Source organism: Bos grunniens, chromosome 21 (assembly GCF_055505025.1).
Source record: "Bos grunniens cultivar Pamir isolate PY7600 chromosome 21, Bosgru_T2T1.0, whole genome shotgun sequence".
In the NCBI taxonomy this organism is placed as follows: domain Eukaryota; kingdom Metazoa; phylum Chordata; class Mammalia; order Artiodactyla; family Bovidae; genus Bos; species Bos grunniens.
The window spans coordinates 54,471,473-54,497,058 of NC_141185.1; the positions used below are offsets into that span (position 1 = coordinate 54,471,473).

At 44.6% G+C, this 25,586-nt stretch overlaps 1 protein-coding gene across 2 annotated transcripts in view; it reads left to right on the top strand.

Annotated features, from left to right (window-relative positions):
- Positions 1 to 25,586, top strand: part of SV2B (synaptic vesicle glycoprotein 2B) — a 242,727-nt gene that overhangs the window by 144,984 nt on the left and 72,157 nt on the right. For both annotated transcript variants that reach the window (XM_086364760.1, XM_086364761.1), the window contains exon 2: positions 416 to 1,197. In XM_086364760.1, the coding sequence (XP_086220886.1) occupies positions 747 to 1,197 (451 nt within the window). In that variant the 5' untranslated portion in view covers positions 416 to 746. The remainder of the gene's footprint in view (positions 1 to 415; positions 1,198 to 25,586) is intronic.

The following is a 25,586-nucleotide window of genomic DNA, read 5'->3' on the forward strand; positions in this document are numbered from 1 at the left end:
GTATAAAATTGCACAGACACTTCTTGACAGTTAGAGAAGCTGGTCTTCTCATAACAGAAGCTGAACTGTAATAAACCTGCCCTGTTGCCAAAAGCTTGATTAATTCTAACAGAAAATCCATAACACAAAATCATCTTGCATTGAAAAACGTCTTGCCCACTTTACATTTCATTCTTGTATTAATATAAGACTTGACCCCTTTCATGGGTTAATCAGTGCTTCCAAGGGCTCTCTGACCACTGTTCTTTCTCACTGATTTGAGGCTCATCCATTTGATATGAATCTGATGTCTAATCAAGATGCCCTCCACCTTACACATGAAACCTTGGCACTAATAAATATATTTGTTCAATTCTGAGAGTAATTTGCCAGAATTTCTACATTTCATAACAGTCTTTTCTTTCTTTCACTCCAGAGCATAACCTTCAGTGGCAGAACAAATCAGGCCAGTCAGCAAGCTGCCAAGTCCTGTGGGCTCCTTGTCAAGGAGAACAGCTGGACCCATTTCTGATCAACGTTCAACACACCTTTGGACTGCTGAAGGAGACCAGGCCAGACTTTGCAACTTTTCAAAGACTTCCAATAGCCACTGAATGCAAAAGACAAAGGGTGTCACATTCACCCAGGAAGTCTACATTTAAACGTCTGTACGTGGCATGGATGATGGTTATTGAAACAGCCCAAACCTCTATCACAGTGAAGGGAATATAGCTCAAGAGGCAAGCAGGCAGCCCCAGAGCCGAGAAATGGATGACTACAAATACCAGGACAACTATGAGGGCTACGCCCCCAGCGATGGCTACTATCGTGGCAATGAGTCCAATCCAGAAGAGGATGCGCAGAGTGACGTTACGGAAGGCCACGATGAGGAAGACGAGATCTACGAAGGCGAGTACCAGGGCATCCCTCACCCGGATGACGTCAAGGCCAAGCAGGCCAAGATGGCGTCCTCCAGGGCCGACGGCCTGCGGGGCCAGGCAGACCTGCTGGCCGAGCGGATGGAAGACGAGGAGCAGCTGGCGCACCAGTACGAGACCATCATTGATGAGTGTGGCCACGGACGCTTCCAGTGGACCCTCTTTTTTGTTTTGGGTTTGGCCCTGATGGCTGATGGGGTGGAAGTGTTCGTGGTGAGTTTTGCCCTGCCCAGTGCCGAGAAGGACATGTGTCTCTCTAGTTCCAAGAAAGGAATGCTTGGTAAGTAGAACTTTTCAGAGCTCATTCTCCCTGTGGCGTGAAAATCTGAAGCGGGAAAGAGCGGTATAATTTGTATAGCACCTGTCACTCTTAGGCGTCTTAAATCTACCATAATGTCCTTGCAGCACCATCATTTTACATCCATTTTGTCATGAAGGTGTTTTTATCTCAGAGAATTTAATAGGCACAGGTTTACAAAGCTAATAGATATTGGAGCTTAGGTTCCTACTGAGAATTGACTCTCAAGACTTTAGTTCTTTTTTCCAAGTCTTTTTTTTTTTAAATTGAAGTACAGCTGATGTACAATATTATATAAGTTACAGGCATACAATATAGGGATTCACAGATTTTAAAGGTTATACTTCCTTTTCCTCCGCCCTGAGAGTCTGATTTCTTTCTTCTTTATATTAAATCATCTTCCATATCCAAATAACAAATTCGTTTTGTGTGTGTGCATGTCTCTTCCACTCAGTCCTCTCTGTGACTTTCCAGAATCCATTAACATCCGCTCCTGGTTTCTCTTGTATATAAGTGTTAGTGGGCTGAACGCCCGTGTGTCTTGGCGATAAATGCTGGGCTGAGCCACCCGCAGAGCCCCTGCAGGCTGTTGGGAGCCACACTGTGAAGCACAGATGGAGTCCGTGGGATGGAGGACGGGAGCTTGGCAAATCCTTGATGAGACTAGCACCATCAGAGCCAGACTTCAGATATCAGGGCTTGAGGCACAGAGAATTTTGTGAAGTTAGAGAGAGTGTGGGCATAAATAGTGTGGCATAGAAGAGATTCATCAGAATATAGACAAGGGCTTGTCTTGGTCATTAAATGTCCTACAAAACATATTCATTCTCTAAATTCACAGTCCATACAATTGATTGTTTAGCAAAAGTACAGTGTCAGAGAACTTACCATGAGTCAGGTTCTTACTCAAGACTGAAATATTTTAACCGTTATGACCCTCAAGAACTCAAAATCCACCCAGAAATTTAGTTCATGCATTCAACAGATATTTCTTGTTTGTATACCATGTTTTAGTCTTTCTGCTCCAGCCCTGGAGAAAAAATATTGAACAAGGTAGATGTTGTCCTTGCCTCTCAAAGAACTTATATAAAGTAGGACAAACAGGTATTAACAAACAGAAAATTATTTGATTATGGTAAGGATGCGTGCTTTCAAACATTTTGTGCCATTCTGGCCCCACTGCCTGCTTTAGAGCAGGGATTGACAAACATTTTCTCTACAGGTCTAGATGGTCTCTGTTGCCACTACTCAACTCTGCCTCTAGCAAAAAAGAGGCCATAGACAATATGCAAACAAATGGACACAACTGTGTTCCAATAAAACTTTATTTAGAAACAATGTAGCAGGCTGAATTTAGCCTGTGGGTTATAGTTCATTGGCCCCTGATTTACAGCCACAATAAATAGGACTAGGGTATAAAATGGAGAAAACATCTGCATAAAAAACTGTCCCTGGAGGCTTTTAAAAATGGTTTCATAGACTCACAGATGTAGTAAATAGATTTGTATTTGCCAGAGGGAAGTGGAGGTAGGGGAGGGAAGGAATGGGAGCCTGGGATTAGCAGAGGCAAACTGTTATATATAGGATGATACATTGTAAGGTCATACAGGGAACTATATTCAATATTCTGTGATAAGCTGTAATGGAAAATAATATGAAAAGATACCTGTCTATATATAGAGAGACCTATATATCTGAATCACTTTGCTGAATAGAAATTTACACAACATTGTGAATCAGTTATACTTCAATAAAATTTTTAAAAAAGAAGCATACAGGCCACTATCCCTAATGAATATAAATGTAAAAAAATAATCAATCTTAAAGAAGTAAATTCTAACACAAGCTACAACATGGATGAAACAAGTTACACTAAGTGTAATAAACCAAACACACCCACGTTTTTTATTTATTCCTGTTTAATTAAAGTTAAAGGGACCTTTAAAATTATGAGATCTCTGTCAGGTATGGCTATCAGGGAACCAAAAGAGACCAAGTATATACAAACAAAAGAAATGACTCAAGAAGCAAGATGTCACCCAGAGTTTTTTTTTATTATTTTAAAATAATAAAAAAAATATTATTATTTTTGTCAGCAAAATTCTGCTGTCTCTTCAAGTTTCAATAGACTTTTTTAAAAGGACAAAATCAAAATGAATCCCAACTCCCTGACAAAACGAAACTGTTGCCTGTTGATCTAAACATTTCCAAGACCATTATTTTGTTTTGTGGTATTCTCAACTGAAACCCTAGATTCGTATTAGTCCAAATTGGCATGTCGGTAATGATTTCATGCCCTCTTGGTCTCTCCACTACCCTGGTACCCAACAACGTCATTAAGAGCTGGCTCCCAGGGCAAATGCTGGGAATTGAGGAAACATGGTCCCAATCTGGAGAACCCACGTTGTGAAGTTTTGCTTTCAGTGTTTACGATGAAGATGCTATGACTCAGCCCAAAAAGGGCAGACCCCTGACAGAGATGGACTCCCATATGCACTTGTGGGGCCCCCTTAATGGATCCAGGGAGGTGGGTGACTGGAGAGTCTCATCAGGCTGGCTTCTTTATGCATTTTCTCATGTCAGCTTCGTAGTCACCATGGTGCTTATAGGAATTTTCGTCCCATTTGTACATATCAGGAAGCAGACTCAGTGAGCTGTATTCAACGGCACATAGTAATTGCTGGAGCTGGACTTTCAACCCAGGTCTTTCTGATTTTAGGATCTGTGCTCATTCTGCTACACCATACAGCCTTTCCTTTCATCCATGGTCTTTAGGAAGGAGGTCATGCCATGGGGAAGACTTCTCTCCAGTTGTCAGGCACCCCATAGGGTACCTGAACACCACAAATTTCTTCCAACAGAGAGGTAGCATGGTGTGGGGAACGTTGCCAGTGTGGACACTGGTGTCTGTCAACAAGGTTTTGGCAAATGGCTTTGTCATTTATCTTTCTTGGCAAGTGGTCTTGGGCAAGTCATCACTTCTTTAATGATCAGTTTTCCTATATATGGAATAGGGTAATGATACATCTGTTGCAAGGATTATATGAGATAAAGCTGGTAAGCTCCATGGCCACTAAACTACTGTTAGTTCTTGTTACTTTGTATTATTATAGTCTCCCTGCAGCATTTATAGTGAGTTGCAGTTCCCTGGTGGCTCAGTGGTAAAGAACCTGCCTGCCAAACCAGGAGATGCAGGAGACATAGGTTTGATCCCCGGGCTGGAAATATCCCCTGGAGAAGGAAACAGCAACCCACACCAGTACTCTTGACCGGGAAATCCCATGGACAGAGGAGCCTGGTGGACTACAATCCATGGGGTTGAGAAGAGTCAGACATGACTGAAGCAACTTGGCACAGTTGCACTGAGATCACCCTGCAGCCAAGTGGACCCTGCCTCCTCCAGTTCTTAGGAGAGTGACTTTGGGAATTACTTAGCTTCTCTGTGCTCAGTTTCCTTCTCTGCAAAATGGAGCCGCTAAGGATATCTTACTTCATAGGATTTTTGAGGACTAAATGAGTTTAATGCATTTAACTTGCCTGAAATGGTGGCTGCCCATCATAGGTGCTCAAGATGTTGTAATTATTATTGCTAAGTTTGTTTCTTTACTTTTTTTTAAAATCAATTTTCCAATTTCTGGAAACCACTGATTTTTTTTTTTTTTACTGTCTTCATAAGGTTTTGCCTTTTCCAGAATTTCATACAATTGGACTCATATAGTATGTAGCTGTTTCAAATTGGCTTCTTTTGCTCAATAATATGCATTTAGGTTTCCTCCCTGTCTTTGCATGGGCACATGCCTTTCTAGGGTTAAATAATATTCCATTATTTGTATGTACCACAGTTTTATTTATCCATTTGCTTACCAAAGGGCATCTTGGTTGCTTCCAAGTTTTGATAGTTGTGAACAAAGCTGCTATAAATGTCCATGTGCAAGTTTTTGTATGGATAGTTAGTTTTCAGCTCCTTTGGGTATCAGGGTGTATGATTGCTGGATTGTATGGGAAGAATAAGTTTGGTTTTGTAAGAGACTGCCAACTTGTCTCCTAAAGGGGCTGTACCGTTTTGCATTCCCAGCAGCGTGTATAAGAGTTTCTGTTGCTCCACATCCTCACCAGTATATAATGTCTTCAGTGTTCTGGATTTGGTCATTCTAATAGGTGTGATATGGTATCTTGCTGTTTTAACTTGCATTACTCTGATGACCTATGACGTGGAGCATCATTCCATATACTTATTTGCTATCTGTATACCTTCTGTATAGCTTCCCTGGTGGCTCAGTGGTAAAGAACCCACCTACCAATGAAGGAGACATGGGTTCAGTCCTTGGGTTGAGAAGATCCCCTGGAAGAGGAAATGGCAACCCTCTCCAGTATTCTTGTCTGGGAAATCCCATGGTACAGAGGAGCCTGGTGGGCTACACGGTCCATGGGGTCACAGAAGTGTCAGACATGACTTAGTGACTAAACAAGCATCCTTCTTTGGTGAAGTGTCTGTTAAGGTCTTCGAAAGTGAAAGTGAAAGTCGCTTAGTCGTGTCTGACTCTGTGTGACCCCATGGACTGTAGCCCACCACGCTCCTCTGTCCATGGAATTCTCCAAGCAAGAATACTGGAGTTGTTAAATTAGCTTTTTAACTTTCTTATTGAGTTTTAAGAGTTCTTTGTAGTTTTTGGATAACCGTCTTTTATCAGATGTCTTTTGCAAATATTTTCTATCAGTCTGTAAGCTGTCTTCTCATTCTCTTAACTCTCTTGTTATTAAAAAAGAAAAAAAACGGGAGGAGTTGCTTGTGGTTTAGTGGTTAGGATTGAGTACTTTCAGTGCCCTGGCCCGAGTTCAATTCCTGGTGGGGGAACTGAAATCTCTCAAGCCATGTAGTTCCGCCAAAAAAGAAAAAGGAAAAAAGACACTGAAAGTGATGCCTCTAGACTTGACCCTAGTTAATGTTCCAGGGAAAGAATTCAGAGGGAGAACTCCTCCCACTCCCAAATTCAGACCTCAAATCATGAACTATTTTGTTATTTTTCTTCCTGGAAATGGATGAATCCATTCAGAAGATAAAAGAAGCATCCCCAGGCCAGGTAACAAAAATATCTAGGTGCCGCTGTGCCACTTCGCTGAGCTTTTAGAAAGATGAAAGTTTGCTTCCTTCAAGGGTTGTGTTTTAGTGGGTCACATCTAAAACTGTCTCATTTGGGGAAGAAAAAGCCCCATGAAAAATGTTAGCATTCAAGGCTCAACCCTGTTTCTTTTTCTTTTCTTTTTTATTTTTTTACAGTTTCAGCAGTTATTTCTTTTCTTAAATTTATTTTTAATTGAAGGATAAGTACAATATTGTGTTGGTTTCAGCCATACAACAACAAGAATCAGCCATAGGTGTACAAGGGTCCCCTCCCTCTTGAACCTCCGTCCCACCCCACGCCACCCTTCTAGGTTGTCGCAGAGCCCCAGTTTGAGTTCCCTGAGTCACACAGCAAATTCATGCTGGCTGTCTGTTTTACATATGGCAGTGTGTATGTTTCCATGGCAGTCTCCCTGTTCCTCCCACCCTCTCCTTCCTCCCGCTACCCGCCGTGTGAAGTCTCTTCTCTGTGGCTGCGTCTCCATGGCTGCCCTGCAAATCGGTTCATCAGCACCATCTTTCTAGGTTCCATGCTACTGCTGCTAAGTCACTTCAGTCATGTCCGACTCTGTGCGACCCCAGAGACGGCAGCCCACCAGGCTCCCCCGTCCCTGGGATTCTCCAGGCAAGAACACTGGTGTGGGTTGCCATTTCCTTCTCCAATGCATGAAAGTGAAAAGTGAAAGGGAAGTTGCTCAGTCATGTCCGACTCCTAGGGACCCCATGGACTGCAGCCTACCAGGCTCCTCCGTCCATAGGATTTTCCAGGCAAGAGTACTGGAGTGGGGTGCCATCGCCTTCTCCGTTCTAGGTTCCATATATTCTAGGTTCCATATATGTGTGTTAATATACTATATTTGTTTTTCTTCAGCCCTTTCTCTTATGAAGCGGGTAGTTCCCTTTAAGACAAGAAGAAGGCACTCATCTGTTAATTAAATTCGTTATTCTTATTTTTAGAAGGATCGCTGAACATTTCCGTGTAGTATTCTCTCGTGGCAATGCAAGGCAGGCAGGTCCCAGCCCTCAGTGAGTTTTGCTCTAATGGTGAAAATAAAGTTCACACGAGAAACATAGAATACCAAACTATGCAGTTGTGCAATGCAGTGTTCAGTGTTATCCCTTTTACTCAGATGTGAAGGAAACAGAGACAGCGTAAGGGACAGAACCTGAGGTTGGCAGGTTGTGGAGTTGAGCGGCCTGCTTTTACATCTGCTCTTCTGTGCAGTGGCTGTGTGTCCTTGTGCTGATTTTGGAGTCTTCCTCTTGAAGACTTCCATGATTTTAGGTGGTTGATGAATGAATCTACACTTCTTTTTAATCCCTTTTAGTTACTATTTATGTATTTTCTGGTTATATACAGGAAAAAATCATTTAATATGACTTGAAGATAGGAAGTTAAGGACTATCTGGCGTGACATTTTCTTTTTCAAATGACATCAAATTGTTGGCATCTCTAATCCTTATTTCCTTATAGCTAGGACAGTACTTCGGAGAAGGCAATGGCACCCCACTCCAGTACTCTTGCCTGGAAAATCCCATGGATGGAGGAGCCTGGTAGGCTGCAGTCTGTGGGGTCGCTAAGAGTCGGACACGACTGAGTGACTTCACTTTCACTTTTCACTTTCATGCATTGGAGAAGGAAATGGCAACCCACTCCAGTGTTCTTGCCTGGAGAATCCCAGGGATGGGGGAGCCTGGTGGGCTGCTGTCTCTGTGGTCGCACAGAGTCGTTCACGACTGAAGCAACTTAGCAGCAGCAGGACAGTACTTATTCATGACACATGAAACAAACCAACAGTGTCCTTCTCTGCCTGAATTTGGTAAATTACCACCAAGGTTTTCCTATAATTGTAAAAAATACTCCTTAAGCTCGAACTGTGGGTGATTCCCACCTTCATGCTGAGGAGAAGAAAGAGAGCTCTGTTTTTAGGCCACAGTTCCACTTTTGCCTTCAGAATTTGGATTTCCTGAAAGGGTCTAGTTGCTCTGTGGGTATTTTATTGGCTGTTAGTTTTTCTTGCCATCAGCAGTGGGAAGGCTCAGGGAGTCCTACAGCTTCAGACAGTGATTTAGAACCTAATAGGGGACCCCTGGGGCGTGATGTCTGTATGAGCTAAGGGAGGACGTGGAGCAATGTCAGACGGAGTGGATTCATTAGAATAAAGTGTGCACTGAATTTCCATAGGGGCTCAGAGATGGATGTATTACTCTACTGTCATGAAAGATTATCCTTTAATTGTTTTATATGCAAATTCATAGTGAGCATCAGGGCAGAACACTTGATTTATGAGCTGCTTTATCTTTAGCCCTGAATTCAGAGTGTCAGTTCCTAAAACGAGGGGCCGCCTATACCCCAGAGCCTGGCACACAACATGTGCTCAATAAGTACTTACTTAGTATCATGGAAACAAATACTCATTATGGTGAAATCCACCACTAGGAATTTTCATATAATCTCTTTGTGTTTGATTGTATCAGTTGTTTTTATGATTTTTTAGATCATGGGATTCTTTAGAATAGACCCTTAACAGAGTCCACACTGATTGCCATGTTTTGGAGTGAGGGCTTGATTGCACAGTCAATGGAAGAGCTTTCAATGGAGAGCTATTAAATGACTTTGAGGAAGAGAGTGAAAAGCTGATTTAAGATGACAACTCTACTCAGTGATTTTGGTACTGGACGTGGTTCTAAGGGAACAGAATCTGAAGGATATGTTTACTGAGTTGATTCTGGAGCTTCTGGAATTGGTCCTGTGACCCAGTTAGATTTAAAGGCAGCATCGACTCTATTCCCTGTGGCAAAGAGAGCACTTCTGTGTTCACAGCATGACGTGGCCACAGGGATATACAACATTTCATTGGATACTCATGTTCAGATACTTAAAAGAGACAAGGATCTGGGACATCATTTTTGTTAGACTAACATTTTTGTCAAATTAATGAGTATGAGATTGGCTGGTTGCTCCTAATGTCATTGACAAAGTGGGAAAAGAAATGAATGAATTCAGGGCTCAAATTCCCAGCACCAAGCACTGCATAAGTGACTCCGAATCTTCTGTGTCTGCCCTGAAGGAGACGTTTATCTCCTGAGGCTGCTGACAACCAAACCCAGAATCCCATCCTCTAAGTGACTGAATTACAAGTGCAGAGTTGAATTCCCAGCCTCACAGAATGTCTACTGTTGATAGGCAAGAAATGAGATCCTGGAGGTTGGCATGGGGATGTATGGGAAGACCCTGATGAAGCCGAGGGCACTGAACTTCTAAATTTTGGTGCGTCTTCTTCGCCAGTAGATGCAGCCTCTCCACCTGTGTAACCCTGCTTTGATGAGGAAGCTATAATTGCCTCCCTTGTGGCAGTTGCCTTGCAAGACATTGTTGATTCTCCTGAGGACCTCAACCCCCTCTTTTCCTCTGGACTTGTATAACTAGACTCAAGTTACTGCAGGTCCTTAAAAGTGAGGGTCAAAGTGAGACCCATGAAGAAGTCTTTGCATTGCATGCATGCTCAGTTGTGTCCTGACCCTTTGTGACTCCATGGACTGTACCCCGCCATGGTCCTCTGCCCATGGGATTTCCCAGGCAAGAATACTGGAGTGGCTTGCCATTTCCTTCTCCAGGGGACCTTCCTGAGCCAGGGATTGAACCTGTGTCTCCTGCATTGGCAGGCAAATTCTTTACAACTGAGCCACCTGGGAGGCCTGTGAGGAGGTCTGTTACACTGCAAAAGAACTACTTGGTTTTCTGATTTACACAGAAGTTCAGGAAACATGTGTGGGAATGGATATTAAGGGTGTGGGGTAATGGGGAAGGAAAATAAAATTGAATCGGGCTGCATTAATTGATATGGACTTGCTAAACAGAAATCAACATTTAATATTGAAGATTGAGGAGTTAAAAAGGGCTCTACTGGTTTGGTTAGTTGGGTAGCTAAAACATGGACCAGACGCTGGGTCACAGTGTATAAACTTGAGTGCCAGACCTGCCTAGGCTTTATGTAGAGGAAGAGATTCAGAGGCTTAGGGAGATTGGAATGTTAGAATGGACTTGTCATTTAAAACCTATGCACCCATCTTGGGAGGGTCCACAGCATGTATCTTTCACTGTGTCTATGAGAAATAAATTTGTGAGGCCACCTCCTAACATCCTTGAAGAGCTCTATGATCACTCTTGGAGAAGGAAATGGCAACCCACTCCAGTGTTCTTGCCTGGAGAATCCCAGGGACGGGGGAGCCTGGTGGGCTGCCGTCTGTGGGGTCGCACAGAGTTGGACACGACTGAAGCGACTTAGCAGCAGCAGCATGGTCACTCTTATTTTTTTTACATAAGATAAGCAACCTTTTTTTAAACTTTAGTGTTTAGTTTGTTGGTTGTGCTGGGCCTTTGTCGCTGTGTGTTGCTTTCTCTGGCTGTGGTGAGTGGGGGCCGCTCTTCCTTGTGGTATGTGGGCTCCTCACTGTGGGGGTTCCCTTGTTGATGAGCACGGGCTCTGGCGGCGGGGGCTACGGTACTTGCAGCATGCACACTCAGCAGTTGTGGAGCATGGACTGAGTTGTTCCCTGGCATGTGGAATCTTTCCCGACCAGGGGTCAAACCTGTGTCCCCTGCATTGGCAGGCGGATTCTTATCCATGGGACCATCAGGGAAGTCCTCTGTGATCACTCTTAAATGCAAGCCAGACCTCACAGTGGGGACTTCCGCCACTGCAGTGAGGAGCCTAAGTGCAGGAGGAGTCATGGGACCCTGGGTGGCAGGGCTCAAGCGGCATCACCTAACCACCAAAGTCAAGGAGGGCGTGTTGCTGTAATGGACCACGGAGCCAGACAGGGACCGGGACAGCCCGGCTCCTGGAGACTGAGGGATCCCCAGATGAAATACATAGAAGCTTACTAAATTCTTGTTTGAGCTGTATAAACAGAAAGATTCCAGGTCAAGGGAGCAAAAATCTAACCTGTCTCAAAAAACAGTCACAGTTCCTCAATCATTTCCCAGGTTTGAGCCAGTTGATAAGCCCCAAATCCGTGAATGAAGGGGAGGCTGGGTCTCCTTAAGGAAAGGATCACAGTACCCTTGCCCAAAATTTATTCTGGTTAATCTTTCTCCCAGTTTCTCCCAGGGGACTTTTGGCTTTCTACCAGGCACTGGGGAAAAGGAAACAATCAGACCTTTTGAGGATTATGGGATCTGGACTGACACTAATTCCAGGAGATTCAGAACGTCACGGTGGTCTATCAGTCAGACTAGGAGCAATGGAAATCAGGTGGTCAATGCAGTTTTGGCTCAGGTCCATCTCACAGTGGGCCTGGTAGGTCCCCACATCCACTCTGTGGCTATTTCCCCAGTTCTGGAATGTCTAATGGGAGGTGATATATTTAGCAACTAGCAAAATCCCCACATTGATGAAGAATGAATTGTCAGATGGGAGAGCTGGCTGAAGGTTATTGGAGTAGTCCAAGGGGAAATATGCAATTCCTGGACTATTATGTAGAGGAAATAGTAGAGGCTGTTTGAGTGTTTTGAAAAATTGAGATTTTTATGTGGAGCTTTAAAATATTTCTGCTATAAGCATCACTTTTTCTTATTTAATTTATTCAAGGAAGAAACAGATGACTTATGCAAAGAAGACAAGCTCTCTTAACTTCAAGAGGTTTACATTTTTACACAGCTGGTTGTGTTTATTGTAATAAAATCAGTGAATTCATAGTCAGAGGGTTGACTATTACAAAGCTAGTGAGTAAATTCAATTTTCTGTAACAAACATACAATGAAGAAAAACAATTTCCTCTAAAACCAACGAACCCACCAGCTAATCAACCAGTCCCCAAATCAGCATCATAATTTCAAGATGAAAAGTAATTTCACAGTTAACCATTGGGGGTTAAGAAATCCTTGCAAAGAGAAGGTCTTGAAACAAAATCATCATCTTTATGATGTCGGCTACATGTTAAATATGGATTTAGCTTTGAGTGAGGCACTTTTTCCACTTGTCTCTGCTATTGTGTGTGTGTGTGTGTGTGCACGTGCCTTTCAACTAAGTCCTACATCAAAGGATAGAGCTTACCTCAGTCTGAAAACACTTGTGTCAACAACTGCTAATTATTAACCACTTGTTCAAATTTACAGATCCTGGATTTCTACTCTGATTTTAATCAAGATTGAATCAAAGCTGTTTGGAGTTCTGTGTGTATGGAGTAAATAGCATTGTGTAAAGAAAGAGGGAGAATAAATAGGAGGAGAGAAAGGGAAAGAGGGGAAGGGGAAGGAGGGGAGGGGACAGAGGGAGACTAGGAGGAATCCTTAGCTCTCAGGGCTGTTGGGAGACTTGACTGAGAGTGGTAAAGAACCTGCCTACCAGTGCAGGGGACGTAAGAGACACAGGTTTGATCCCTGGGTCAGGAAGATCCCCTGGAGGAGGGTGTGACAACCCACTCCAGTATTCTTGCCTGGAGAATCCCATGGGCAGAGGAGCCTGGGGGCTAGAGTCCATAAGGTCACAAAGAATTGGACATGACTGAATCGACTTACCATGCCACTGTGCTAACTGTCCAGCTCAGGGTCTGCACACAGTATGTAATCAGTTAATACTCATTCTGTCCTTGTGATCCATCTCCAACAGATGAGGTTCCACTTCTAACTGGTTTGAACTCTTGTTGTAGCAAAGATGTCTCAGTACATTCTGTCTACACTGCTTGCAGAACATCTTTGGCTATGATTCCTGCAAAGATTTGAAGGACTTTTTTTTCCCTCCACTGTTGTAAGCACACTTCTCAAGATCTAAATAAAAGATGTTTGCTAACTAATGGTTTACCAATTTTTGGAATAAAAATATGATATTTATTAATTTATATGGATTCCTCTATATTTGCCCCTACCATGGAAAACTTTAATGAACTAGAAAAAGTCCACTGAGCTCTAAATCCACATTTGTCATTGTTGTTCAGTCGCTGACTCATGCCAGCTCTTCGTGATCCCACGGACTGCAGCACTCCAGGCTCCCCTGTCCTTCACTGGCTCCTGGAGTTTGCTTAAATTCATGTCCGCTCCGTCGGTGATGCTCCCATACCATCTCATCCTCTGCTGCCCCTTCTCCTTTTGCCTTCAGTCTTTCCCAGCATCAGGATCTTTTCCGATGAGTCTGCTCTTCACATGAGCTGGCCAAAGTATTGGAGCTTCAGCTTAACTCACATACTTGAAAATATAATCTTCAGATCGTGGAAAATACAGCAGGAATGTGTGGGAGAAATCCCTAAGTAGACTGTTATATCTACTAGGAATGGAGGGCAAGTTGCAGGGTCAGGCATGTGCTGGATATATATACATAAATACATACATATACATATACCTAGCGCACTCTCTGTACAAGTGTGTGATTTGTTGTTTAGTTGCTAAGTCGTGTCCATCTCTTTTCATCCCCCTGGACTGTAGCCCACCAGGCTCCTCTGTCTATGGCATTTCCTGGACAAGAATACTAGATTGGGATGCCATTTCCTTCTCCAGGGGATCTTTCCAACCCAGGGATCAAACCTGCGCCTCCTGTATGGCAAGCAGATTCTCTACCACTGACCCACCAGAGAAGCTCCAAGTGTGTGTGTGTATATATATATATATATAAAACCAAAAATGACTCCAGATATTGCAAAATGTCCCCTGGGGGCATGAAATCACCTCCAGTTGAGAACCAGTGCTCCAGGTGAGTGGTTCTCTCCTCTGTCTGCCCTTTTGAGTCACCTGAAGAGCTGTTAAAAAACGGAAAAAGCAACCAAGCCCTGTCCTAGAATAATGGTGTCAGAGTCCTGCGGGTGAGGTGTGGCGGAGCGTTTTGGGATCACCAGCAGCAGTCTGGTGACTGTGTTGTGCAGCCAGCATAGGGAATTAGGCGGCTGACACAGAGACTCGGGGTCAGCAGGAGCTGCTGAGTTGTCAGGCTTTGTGCTTACTGTGCTGTGTAGGACTTCTCCCCAGATGGCTTCCTTCTTGTGTCCGTGGGGATGGATGGGATGTTTGCACACACCTTGACCAGCAGGAAAAAAATGGGGCTGTACCCAAAGACCTTGTTTACATTTGCACAGTGCTTCAGGGGTTATCAGTGATTTTCACAGATACTCACATCTGATCTTTAAATGACGCTGAGAGGCAATCAGAATGGTAAATCCCCAGTTTACAGGGTGAGGGAAGTGCTGCTTGGAGGCCTTAAGTGACACATGTGGTTGCTAAGGCAGGCCTCTTGTCCTGTGTCATCGCTCACTGCCGCTCGTGTTCACTGTGGGGGACTTTCTAGCAATGAGGTTGGAAGGCTTATTTTCTCACATATGGATTTCTTCATAGAAAACAAAGAACTGATGAAAAAGGGTCCATTATTTCCCAGTGTTGATGCAAACTCTGTTACCTTTCTTTTAAATTAAAAGCAAACTGTAATAATCATGCTACTACCAGCAGCAATGGTTACAATCTGATAAACTCTTGTGTACTGGAATGTGTGGGTGCTCAGTCATGTCCAGCTCTTCACAATCTCGTGGACTGCAGCCCGCCAGGCTCCTCTGTCCATGGAATTTCCCAGGCAAGAATACCGGAGTGGTTGCCATTTCCTTCTCCAGGGATCTTCCCCACCCAGGGATTGAACCCGTGTCTCTCATGTCTCCTACATTGGCAGGTGGGTTCTTTACCACCAGCGCCACCTCTTTTATACTATTTTAAATATGACATTTCTGATGCTTGGAACAACCTACAAAGGAAGCATTCTTTGCATCCTTTTAAAGAAAATTTTTTTTTTGGAAAAAACTTAGTCTCTAAGAAGTTAATGTAACTTGTCAAAACTAGTCTGGAGAAGGCAATGGCACCCCACTCCAGTACTCTTGCCTGGAAAATCCATGGACGGAGGAGCCTGGTAGGCTGCAGTCCATGGGGTCTCTGAGTTGGACATGACTGAGCGACTTCACTTTCACTTTTCACTTTCCTGCATTGGAGAAGGAAATGGCAACCCACTCCAGTGTTCTTGCCTGGAGAATCCCAGGGACAGGGGAGCCTGGTGGGCTGCTGTCTATGGGGTTGCACAGAGTTGGACACGACTGAAGTGACTTAGCAGCAGCAGCAGCAAAACTAGTTAGTGACGGCTCTAGGAGTTGAAACCAGCTACGTCTGCCTTGAAAGTCCATTGCTTCTCCTCTACCTTGCCGTTCCCTCTGTGGGACATGTTCCTATGTGCCCACTTCGTACGTAACCTTGAGCTACCTTTATGCAAAACGCATCACTCTGTCAAGATGCAGTTGCCAGTTAGGCACTGGTCCTCCATCAGCGTGCTGGAGTCATTTACAGCGTATTTCTGTAGCTGGAGGGTGATGTAGTCCACATCCCAGCCAGGATCAGGAAGGCAAGGGGCCTGCAGTGATCTGATACTTAGGCACTTGTGTCAGCCCAGAAGAGGCCGCTGTATTGCTGAAGCACCTCACTGCCATCCTCCTATGAAAAGGGTCCCAAGAAATGCTCCAGAGCAAGGGAGCTCTGGAGGCACCAAGGACCTCTCCACCCTCCCCCTGCCAGGAATCACATCAGATAGCGTGGAACATCAGAACTCGTAGAACATTTTAAAAAGGCACCCATGTTTTGCAAGTGAACAAGGAGAGATATTATATCTTACGAAGCATTTATCATGACACTGCTGGCCAGAAGTGACTGCCATACAATTGTAATTCATCATGTAATTGAAGACAGAAAATGTCAGTCCAGTCATGCTTGATTGAAAATTTCTGTTTCTAGCTCTATATAAGAATTGACTGTAATACATAAGTATTTTTATTATAACTCAACCCATACATATACCACATATGCCAAGCATCTGCATGGAACATTTCCTAATCCTTGGTGTTCTGTTTTATTCTAATATTAAGGTTTTATATTTTGAAAAAATCATGCACATCAGAAGTCTTTATATGAAAGAATTTCTTTATTGCCTTTCCTTTGTTTTTTTGTAAGGGCACCTCCTTAGTTACTTCTGCAATGGATTCTCTTCATATAAAATTATTATGTCGATTGTATCAACATATGGCATATGCTAAAATAAACTTCTTAGAGAGATGTTAATCTTTTCTGTGACTGAATAGCAATAATAAAGAGAAAATTAGAAATTAAAAACAAACAAAACATTGACATCCAATGTGGAGCTCATGACTGTACAGCTATAATACCCTTTTGCAGGCCAGTGGCTGTAAAATCGCTCTGTATTTTTAATTCTTCCACAGCACAAGCCCAGATGAGTTGGTTTTTTTCTTTGCAACTAATTGAATTTTAATTTCCAGAGAGTCTCAGATATTAGCAGGGCAAGGGAGAGAGATGGGAGAGTCAGATAGATGGTCTTGGAAATGTAACACCTTTTGACATGTCCTCTGGGGTCCATGAGCAGACTGAATGTAAATGCCTTTCTCTCCATGGGGACTGACTGGCCCAGACTGCTCAAATATGCAGAGTGAGCATCTTTTGTTTCAACACTGGAGATTTTGCTGACTCAGAGGCATACATCAATCTCCGTTGGTGATGTGCAGCAATTAGCCCAAAGAAGTCCCATCCTTTCCTTGACCTCTCTTCCTCACCTCTCGTTGGGTCCTAAAAAGGGAAATCTTATAATCTGTAACACCGGGTAAAAGGCAAAAGCCATTACTTACAACCTTATAGTATTTAGAAGGAGAATGGATAAAGGAGAACTCTGGACATGCCCTTTCTTTCTTTTTGAAAGATTTATTATTTATTTATTTGGCTGTGCTGTGTCTTAGCTGAGGCAGGTGGGATATTTTATTGGTATTGTGTGAACTCTTAGTGGCAGCGTGTGAGATCTAGTTCCCCAATCAGGAATGGAACCCGGGTCCCCTGGATCGAGAGCGAAGGGGTCTCAGCCCCTGGACCAGCAAGAAAGTCCCCCTGGAGGGTTTTAGTTGCAGCTTTACTGTCGCTCTTTTCATTGTAATTCTTGGTGATTTCCATAAGCATTTTCCAATGTCCACGTTTCTTTATTCCTTAAGGTCTTCTGCAGTGATAGCCCCCTCTCAACCACTTACTGTCCTGGTCTTACCCTAGGTCTTATTATTATCAATAACCCCAACCCCTCCAAAAATCCCAACATCGAGTGCCCGCTTCTGTCTTTGTAACTCACCTTATCCAGTCTTCCAACCATAACCATTCCCTGCACAGACCATCAGTTTCTTGTGCTTCTCTAGTTTGTCGCATTCACCAGCTCTGCTTGCACCTTACTCTTCATGAGTCTGCATCCTCATGCGGCTGGTGAGCTACACAGCACGTCGTCCACTGGCCTCACTTTAAATTCATCGTCAAGAACCTCAAGGGGGCCCTTTGCCGCCAGCATCATCCTTCATTTCCCAGAACCACTCACCTGCCCACGCTCCTTGATGCCTGTTTCGTGCCTCACCCTCTGCTCTCCAACTCCCAGCACCTGCTCAGCATAATGACCTCAGTGCCTGTTTCACTGAGAAAGCAGGGGAGCGTCCAGAAAGGGCTCCCACAGTGCCCACCGCCACACCAGCTTCCTAGCTGCCTCGGGTCTTCCCCCTTCCTCCTGTGGCCGTGGACGAGCCGTGGGGCTCACCTGTCCATTCTCAGGCTTCATGCCTGTCCCCTTCCACTTCTCCAGGCAACCACTTTCATAATTTTCACCCTCCTCTCCCTCACTGACTTTTCTCTCTGGAGTCATTCCCATCAGTGCACAAATATGCTACTGTTTCTCTGATTGTGACTTCACACACATCTCTTCTGTTTTTAAACCCACTAAATCCAAGTCCTTCCATTTTAGTAAAACCCTCTAAATCCAAGTCCTCACTTCCCATTCCCCCAGCGCTTCAGAAGACTGTTCTCGTTTAGATTACCCCCACGTGGTCCAATCTCAGTCCTCCGTGTTCCTGACCTGCCGGCAGCCACTGTAAGAGGTGATCCCTCCTGCCTCCTTGATACACTTTCTTTGTTGGACATCTGGGATATCCCTGCCTCCAGTTTTCCTGCTGTTCCACTGGCCACTCCTTCTCATTCTCCACTGCTGGTTTCTCTTTATCTTCCGGACCTTTTAACACTGGAACGTGTCAATACTCAGCCAGAGAAAGTCCTCTCTCTCCTCACTCTTTTGGAGATCTGAAATGCTGGGCTGGATGAAGCACAAGCGGGAATCAAGATTGCCAGGGGAAATATCAGTAACCTCAGATAAGCAGATGACACCACCCTTATGGCAGAAAGCAAAGAGGAACTGAAGAGCCTCTTGATAAAAGTCAAAGAGGAAAGTGAAAAAGCTGGCTTAAAACTCAACATTCAAAAAATGAAGATCATGGCATCTGGTCCCATCCCTTCATGGCAAATAGATGGGGAAACAATGGAAACAGTGACAGACTTTATTTTCTTGGGCTCTAAAATCACTGCAGATGGTGATTGCAGTCATAAAATTAAAAGACACTTGCTCTTTGGAAGAAAAGCTATGACCAGCCTAGACAGAATATTAAAAAGTAGAGACATTAATTTGCTGACAAAGGTCTGTCTAGTCAAAGCTATGGTTTTTCCAATAGTCATGTACGGATGTGAGAATTGGACCATAAAGAAGGCTGATTATCAAAGAATTGATGCTTTTGAACTGTGGTGTTGGAGAAGACTCTTGAGAGTTCCTTGGACTGCAAGGAGATCCAACCAGTCAATCCTAAAGGAAATCAATCCTGAATATTCATTGGAAGGACTGATGCTGAAGCTGAAGCTCCAATACTTTGGCTACCTGATGCGAAGAGCTGACTCATTGGAAAAGACCCTGATGCTGGGAAAGATTGAAGGCAGAAGGAGAAGGGGATGACAGAGGACGAGATGGTTGGATGGTATTACCGACTCGATGGACATGAGTTTGAGCAAGCTCCGGGAGTTGGTGATGGACAGACCATGGGGTTGCAAAGAGTCAGACACGACTCAGCGACTGAACTGGACTGAACTGGCCTAATCTCTGCTTCATAAGCCATCCATTCTCTTGACTTTATTTAAAATTTTAAAATATTTACTTAAGTATTTAGCTGAGTTGGGGTTTAGCTGCAGTAAGTGGGATCTTTTGTTGCAGTTCGCAGAGTCTCTAGTTGTGGCATGTGGGGTCTTAGTTCCCTGACGAGGGATTGAACTCACATCCGCTGCATTGCAAGGCAAATTCTTACCCACGGGACCAGGGAAGTTACTTGACCCAACCTTTAAAATACATCCAGAATCCAGCTCCACTGATCACCCTGCCCCAAGTGGTCAGTGTCACCCACTTAGGTTTATAGTGGCCTTCTAACTGGCCTTTGTGATTCCGTCTATTGGAGGGAGAGACCCCTGTGGATGGGCGGCCAGGGAAGCTTTGGCTTGGACTATGGGAAGGAGCCAGCCATGCAAAGATCTGAACATGCCAGGTGGAGAAACAAGCAGTGTGAAGACTCAGATGGGAAAGAGCATCATTTGTGTGTGTGTGCTAAGTTGCTCAGTCGTGTCTGACTCTTTGCAACCCCGTGGACTGTAGCCCTCCAGGCTCCCCTGTCCATGGAATCTCCCAGGTAAGAATACTGGAGTGGGTTGCCATTTCCTCCTCCAGGGGATCTTCTCAACCCAGCGATCGAACCCAGATCTCTTGCATTGCAGGCATTGCAGGCAGATTCTTTACCCTCTGAGCCACCAAAGGTGAAGAGAAAAGAGTAACTGTCATAAGAATAAAAAAATTAAGAGGTCTATCCATGAGATACATTTTATTTCAACAAAAGCATGAATACTCACTTTCCTAACATACTAATATTAAAACCTGCCCAGATCTCTGTCACATAGGATTCTCAAACAGTGGATGAAAATAATTGTTTGGTTAGCTCAGTTCAGTTCACTTTCTCAGTCGTGTCTGACTTTTTGTGACCCCATGCACTGTAGCCCACCAGTCTCCTCTGTCCATGAGATTCCCCAGGCAAGAATCCTGGGAGTGGGTTGCTGTGCCCTCCTCCAGGGCATCTTCCTGACCCAGGGATCAAAGCTGTGTCTCATGTCTCCTGCATCGACAGGTGGGTTCTTTATCATTAGCGCCACCTGGGAAGCCCACAGTCACACAGGCTCTTATTCAAAGTGAGAAAAAGCATGTAGGCAAGCACTGGACGTTCAAAAGATATACAGGCATAGTCACTAGGGTCCTATTCTTATATGAACCTGTCTCCAGGTAAAACCACGAAGATCTGTGCAAGAAATCTTCCCTTTGGGAAGACTTCAAGGCAGAAGTTGTCAGTGGGATTTGCTCATCCCTCTGGCTTTTGCTCTGCCATTTTGAATAACCAGTTATGCCACTGAAACCATGAGTAAACAAACCAGCTGTAGGGATTGCCATGGGAGTTTCAGACTTTACAGCACATCATAAATCTCATTGCCCTTATCTTGGCCATGAGTCAGAGCCAGACCTCTAGGTGTCCCAGACAGAAAGACAGATCTTTTCCAGTCCCGGTTGTAAATCAACTCTGCGCTAATATAGAGGCTAATGTTCTTTGAAGACAAGGTGGCCTGTCTTTGAAGACATCCACGTTTTGGAAGGTCATGAGTTTGACCTCTGCCAATAACCAGCCTCATCCCCTTCTGATTCTTTGTGTGATGCTCGGTCCGCTGCTCCCCCTCCAACCATCTTCCATCACCCCAACCGTCTGCTTATTCTAGGGCAGCCAAGTTTGCCCCCCACCCTCTTTCCTGCCATCACCTTGCCAGAGTTCTTGCTGTGGCCTTTCTCTGGGCCCTGCCTTATTCTACCACTTAACTTGTGTCCACCTATTTATTTCAGCTATATTTGAGTGTTTTTGAAACAGAGGACTGGGCTGGGCTTATTTAATCTCTATGCCCTCTTCCCATACTCACTGACATATAGATAATGGGGTTGAGCAAATTTCTGCATGAAGATTGTGGTTTCTTTTCTTGATTTTATGTCAGCTACTCCCATCTCAGCTTCTAATTCTCAGCCATGTGCTCAGTCACTCAGTTGTGCCCAACTCCTTGAAACCTCATGGACTGTAGCCCGCCAGGCTCCTCTGTCCATGGGATTTCCCAGGCAAGAATACTGGAGTGGGTTGCCATTTCCTCCTCCAGGGAATCTTCCCAGCCTAGGGATCGAACCTGAGTCTCCTGCTTCTCCTGAATTGGCAGATTCTTTACCGTGGAGCCAAAATACTCTACAGTTAATAAGCTCTATTTGTGATTTTCCTGGACCAGTCCTGGGTGTCATCAGGCACATTGTTCCACTGTCTGGACGTGAACACAGTGGCAGCCACAACTGGGCTGTGGTGGAGTGGAGGAGGGGTTGCGAGTCTCATGGGTAGTGGTCACGGCTGAGATGCTCATGGTCCTCAGGAGAGCTGTCCGAGGTGTCACACCTCTACAGCTTTAGCCCAGATGACACGTCTTCTCACTTGCACTGAGAGGTACAAAAGGAAATCTCTGCTTTTCTAAGATGGCTCTAGTGTCGGGGGATGTGAACAAGGCAATGTTAGGATTCTCACAGCATCCTCAAGGAATATTTCTTAAAGCCTCTTGCTATCAGCCTGAGAGGCGATTAAGGGACACGCCAGGTACCCCTTTGCCCCAGGGCTAGTCTGAGCCCTGGGCAGAAACCTCACTGGTATCCTGAATGTTTTCTGTTACTGTTGCTTCCACCATGACTGTACACCTGTCTTCTACTCACCAAAGACATGGCCAGGGATCTGGGGCCTGGGTATCCTTACCAGCTCAGAATATTGCCTTGTGGCTTGAGCTTGGTTTTGCATCACCACCTAGGATGATGGAGTCTCTGGGCTTCCTTGCAGGGTCTTTAATTTCCCATAAGTATGGCTGGAGAAAGAACCTCTTCCTGGGATTAGACCTTATCTATGTGCTTCCCCAGTGGCTCAGTGGTAAAGAATCCACTTGCCAGTGGGGGAGACCTGGGTTCAATTCCTGATCCGGGAAGATCCCGCATGCCGTGGAGTAACTGAGCTCATGCCCCACAACTATTGAGCCTGTGCTCTAGAGCCTGGAAGCCACAACTGCGGAAGCCTGCACACCCTAGAGCCTGCGCTCCACAACCAAAGAAGCCACTGTAATGAGACGTCTGTGCACCACGGCTGGAGAGTAGCCCCCACTCACCACAGCTAGAGAAAAGCCTGCATAGCAATGAAGACCCAACACAGACCCCCAAAAAGATTGTGAATGACTATTAAAATATCTATTAAAAAGACCTTATCCTTACGCTACGCTACTGTAACAAGTGTCCCTGTCCCTCTAACTCTCCAATCCACCTGCAGACCCTACCTCTGGGTCTCTTGGCCACATCCTGATCCTAGACCTTCCAAGACAGATGATTCTGCTCTTCCATGGGGTTGTGGCTTCTCTATAGCCGAAGGACCAAGCATGAATGATTGCATCGCATCCTTAGGCGGAGCGACACGTGCCTCCAGCCCTGGTACCCTTGTGTAGTATTGATGCATCTTTTCTCATGGACGGCTCCATCACTGGGTTTCCCTGGTGTCTCAGACAGTAAAGAATCCACCTGCATGTGCGAGACCTGGGTTCGACCCCTGGTTTAGGAAGATCCCTGGAGGATGGCATGGCAACCCACTCCAGTATTCTTGCCTGGGAGAATCCGCATGGACAGAGGAGCCTGGCAGGCTATAGTCCATGGGCTCACAGAGAGTTGGACATGACTGAGCGGCTAAGCACACTCCATCATTTGGGGCACACAATTCATCATTTGATGAATCACCCAAATATAAACCTGGATTTCTTCCATCAGATATTGGAACAGTTTACTTAGATATAAAATTGTGGGACCTCTCAGGTGGTCCAATGGTTAAGGGTCTGCCTGCCAATGCAGGGCACATGGGTTTGATTCCTGGTCTGGTCAGATTCCCATATGCTGTGGGGCAAGTAGGCCTGTGCACAACTATTGAAGCCTGTGCCCCACCCCCCAGGTTGTGCTCTGCAGCAAGAGAAGCCATTGCAGTGAGAGGCCCGCCCACTGCACCTAGAGAGCAACCCCTAGACTTTCAACTCCTTGCAACTAGAGAAAAACATTGTTTCCAAATGTCTTAGTGACCTTTTGGAGAGTTTCAATTTTCAGCAGACTGTTAACCTACTTCCCTTCAGTAGGGCAAGTTAACCTACTTCCAAAGATTCATTCACTTGAGTTTATCTGACACATAAAGTACTGGGGCTTCCCAGGCAGCACTAGTGGTAAAGAACCCCGCCTGCCAGTTCAGGAGACGTAAGAGATGTGGGTTTGATCCCTGGGTGGGGAAGATCCCCTGGAGGAGGAAATGGCAACCCATGCCAGTATTCTTGCTCGGAAAGTTCTGTGGACTGAAGGAGCCTGGTGGGGGTTGTAGAGTTCTATGGACTGAAGGAGCTGTAGCCCAGGGGGTTGCAGAGTCGGACAGGACTGAGCACTTGCACACAAAGTAGCGGGAGAGTTCACTACAGTGACTGCCAGGTTGGTTTCCACTAGACCAATCGTTAAAGCCAAACTTCCAAACTTTTTCCGTGCTAAGCACTTCGACTCAAGAGAAAGGATTTACTCATCCCAGAAGTTTCCAAGCATTCAGATGTCATATAAACAAAACACTTGGCCAACTTACCCAAGGCATCTGGTTTAATAGGGGTATGCGCATAGGTATCTTGATGTTCTTCCATGCCTTAGTAGCAAAGTGAGACTTCTCCTGGGGATTCCCTTATATGTTCAATCTTTATCACAGCTACCACTGACTTCCAGACCCTCGTCCAAGAGAACATTACCCTTCAGGAAAGTATATTGGTTGAATAATAAAGTGGAATGGCAATGGTTCCATTTGGAGAGGCTGATTTTTATTCCTTCAAAGCATATGCATGCAGTCAAATAAATATTGGAGTGGTTTCAGAAAAAGGGAGCTCAGAATTTTCCTTGGATATTAATGCATTTAATTTCAATGCATTCAAGCAAAAAAAAAAAAAAAAAAAAAAGAGAGAGAAATGCCTTCGCTGTTCTTGGTTAATTGCTAAATAAAGAAGATTATTCTGCAGGGGGCTCTTCTTTCCCATCACATTTAAGCCAGCACAATCTGATTGTTTGTTTCCTCAGCCTGCTGCCTCTGGGGCTGAGGGTATATTCTGTCGGTGTGAAGAGCACCTCTAGAGACAAACATTGAACCAATAAATACATCGGAGCAAATGGACATAAGTTCTATAAAAGAATGGTGGTAGGGTGTGGAAGGACTGGCAGAGATGACAGAATTTCCTTTGGAACAGGACAGGAGCCAGCAAGCTGTGACTTGTGGGCTACACTCAATCCCCTACATATGACCCTTCAAACTGTGAACTTTCAGAGATGTGAATATGCTTTCCATCGTCATCAGGCACGAGTGACATGGCAGCTTGCCCTCCGTCTCCTATTGCTGACCACCCTTCGGCTCTGCCCTCTCCCACCTCTTCTCCCTCCTCCATCACTAACTCTTTGGGCCTGGTCACCTGATGCCAGCCCGCAGGCGCCAGCTGTTGTGCTGCACTACTTTACTTTTCAAGCACTGTGCTGTAAGAGCACAAACGTTTTCTTTATCTCTGTGTTTCTTATGTGTTACTAGTGTGAGAAGCATTATAAACCTATTACAGTACAGTTTGTATAGCTGACTGTGTTAGTTGATACCTAGGCTAACTTGGTTGAACTTGTGAGCAAATTGGATTTATGAACATGCTTGCGAAACGGTACTTGTTTGAATGTAGAGGACTTGTATTTTTTGTTTTTACGTTTTTAAAGGATTATAAAGAAAGAAAAGAAGAAGCATATGTCACAGAGACCACAAGACATCTGTAAAGTAAATTATTTGCAAGTAAAATATTTATTCTTTGACCCTTTGGAGAGAAAGTTTGATGAGTCCCAGTTTGGAACATCAGGCTTGCCTCTCTTAGGACATGATGTTTAATCTGGGAACTTTAGAAAGAGAATTGGGGCAGAGGAGAAGTCCCCTGCCAAAGTCTTGTTAGAATAAACTTGAAAAAACTTCTGTCCTAAAAAACATTTTATTGGAATCTGGCTTCCTTTCCAGGTGAGGAGACAGGGAGGTACAGTTAAAGGGCATGCTACTATAAATAAGTTTCTTCTGCTTGTCTTGATCCTTTCTGCAAATTCTGATATTTGGTTGGTTTGATTTTAAAATATCACCGACCTGTTGTCATTTTTCCAATCCCATGGCTCTCTCAGTTCCCAGCCCCATTCTAAGCTGGACTGCTCATAGCAACAAC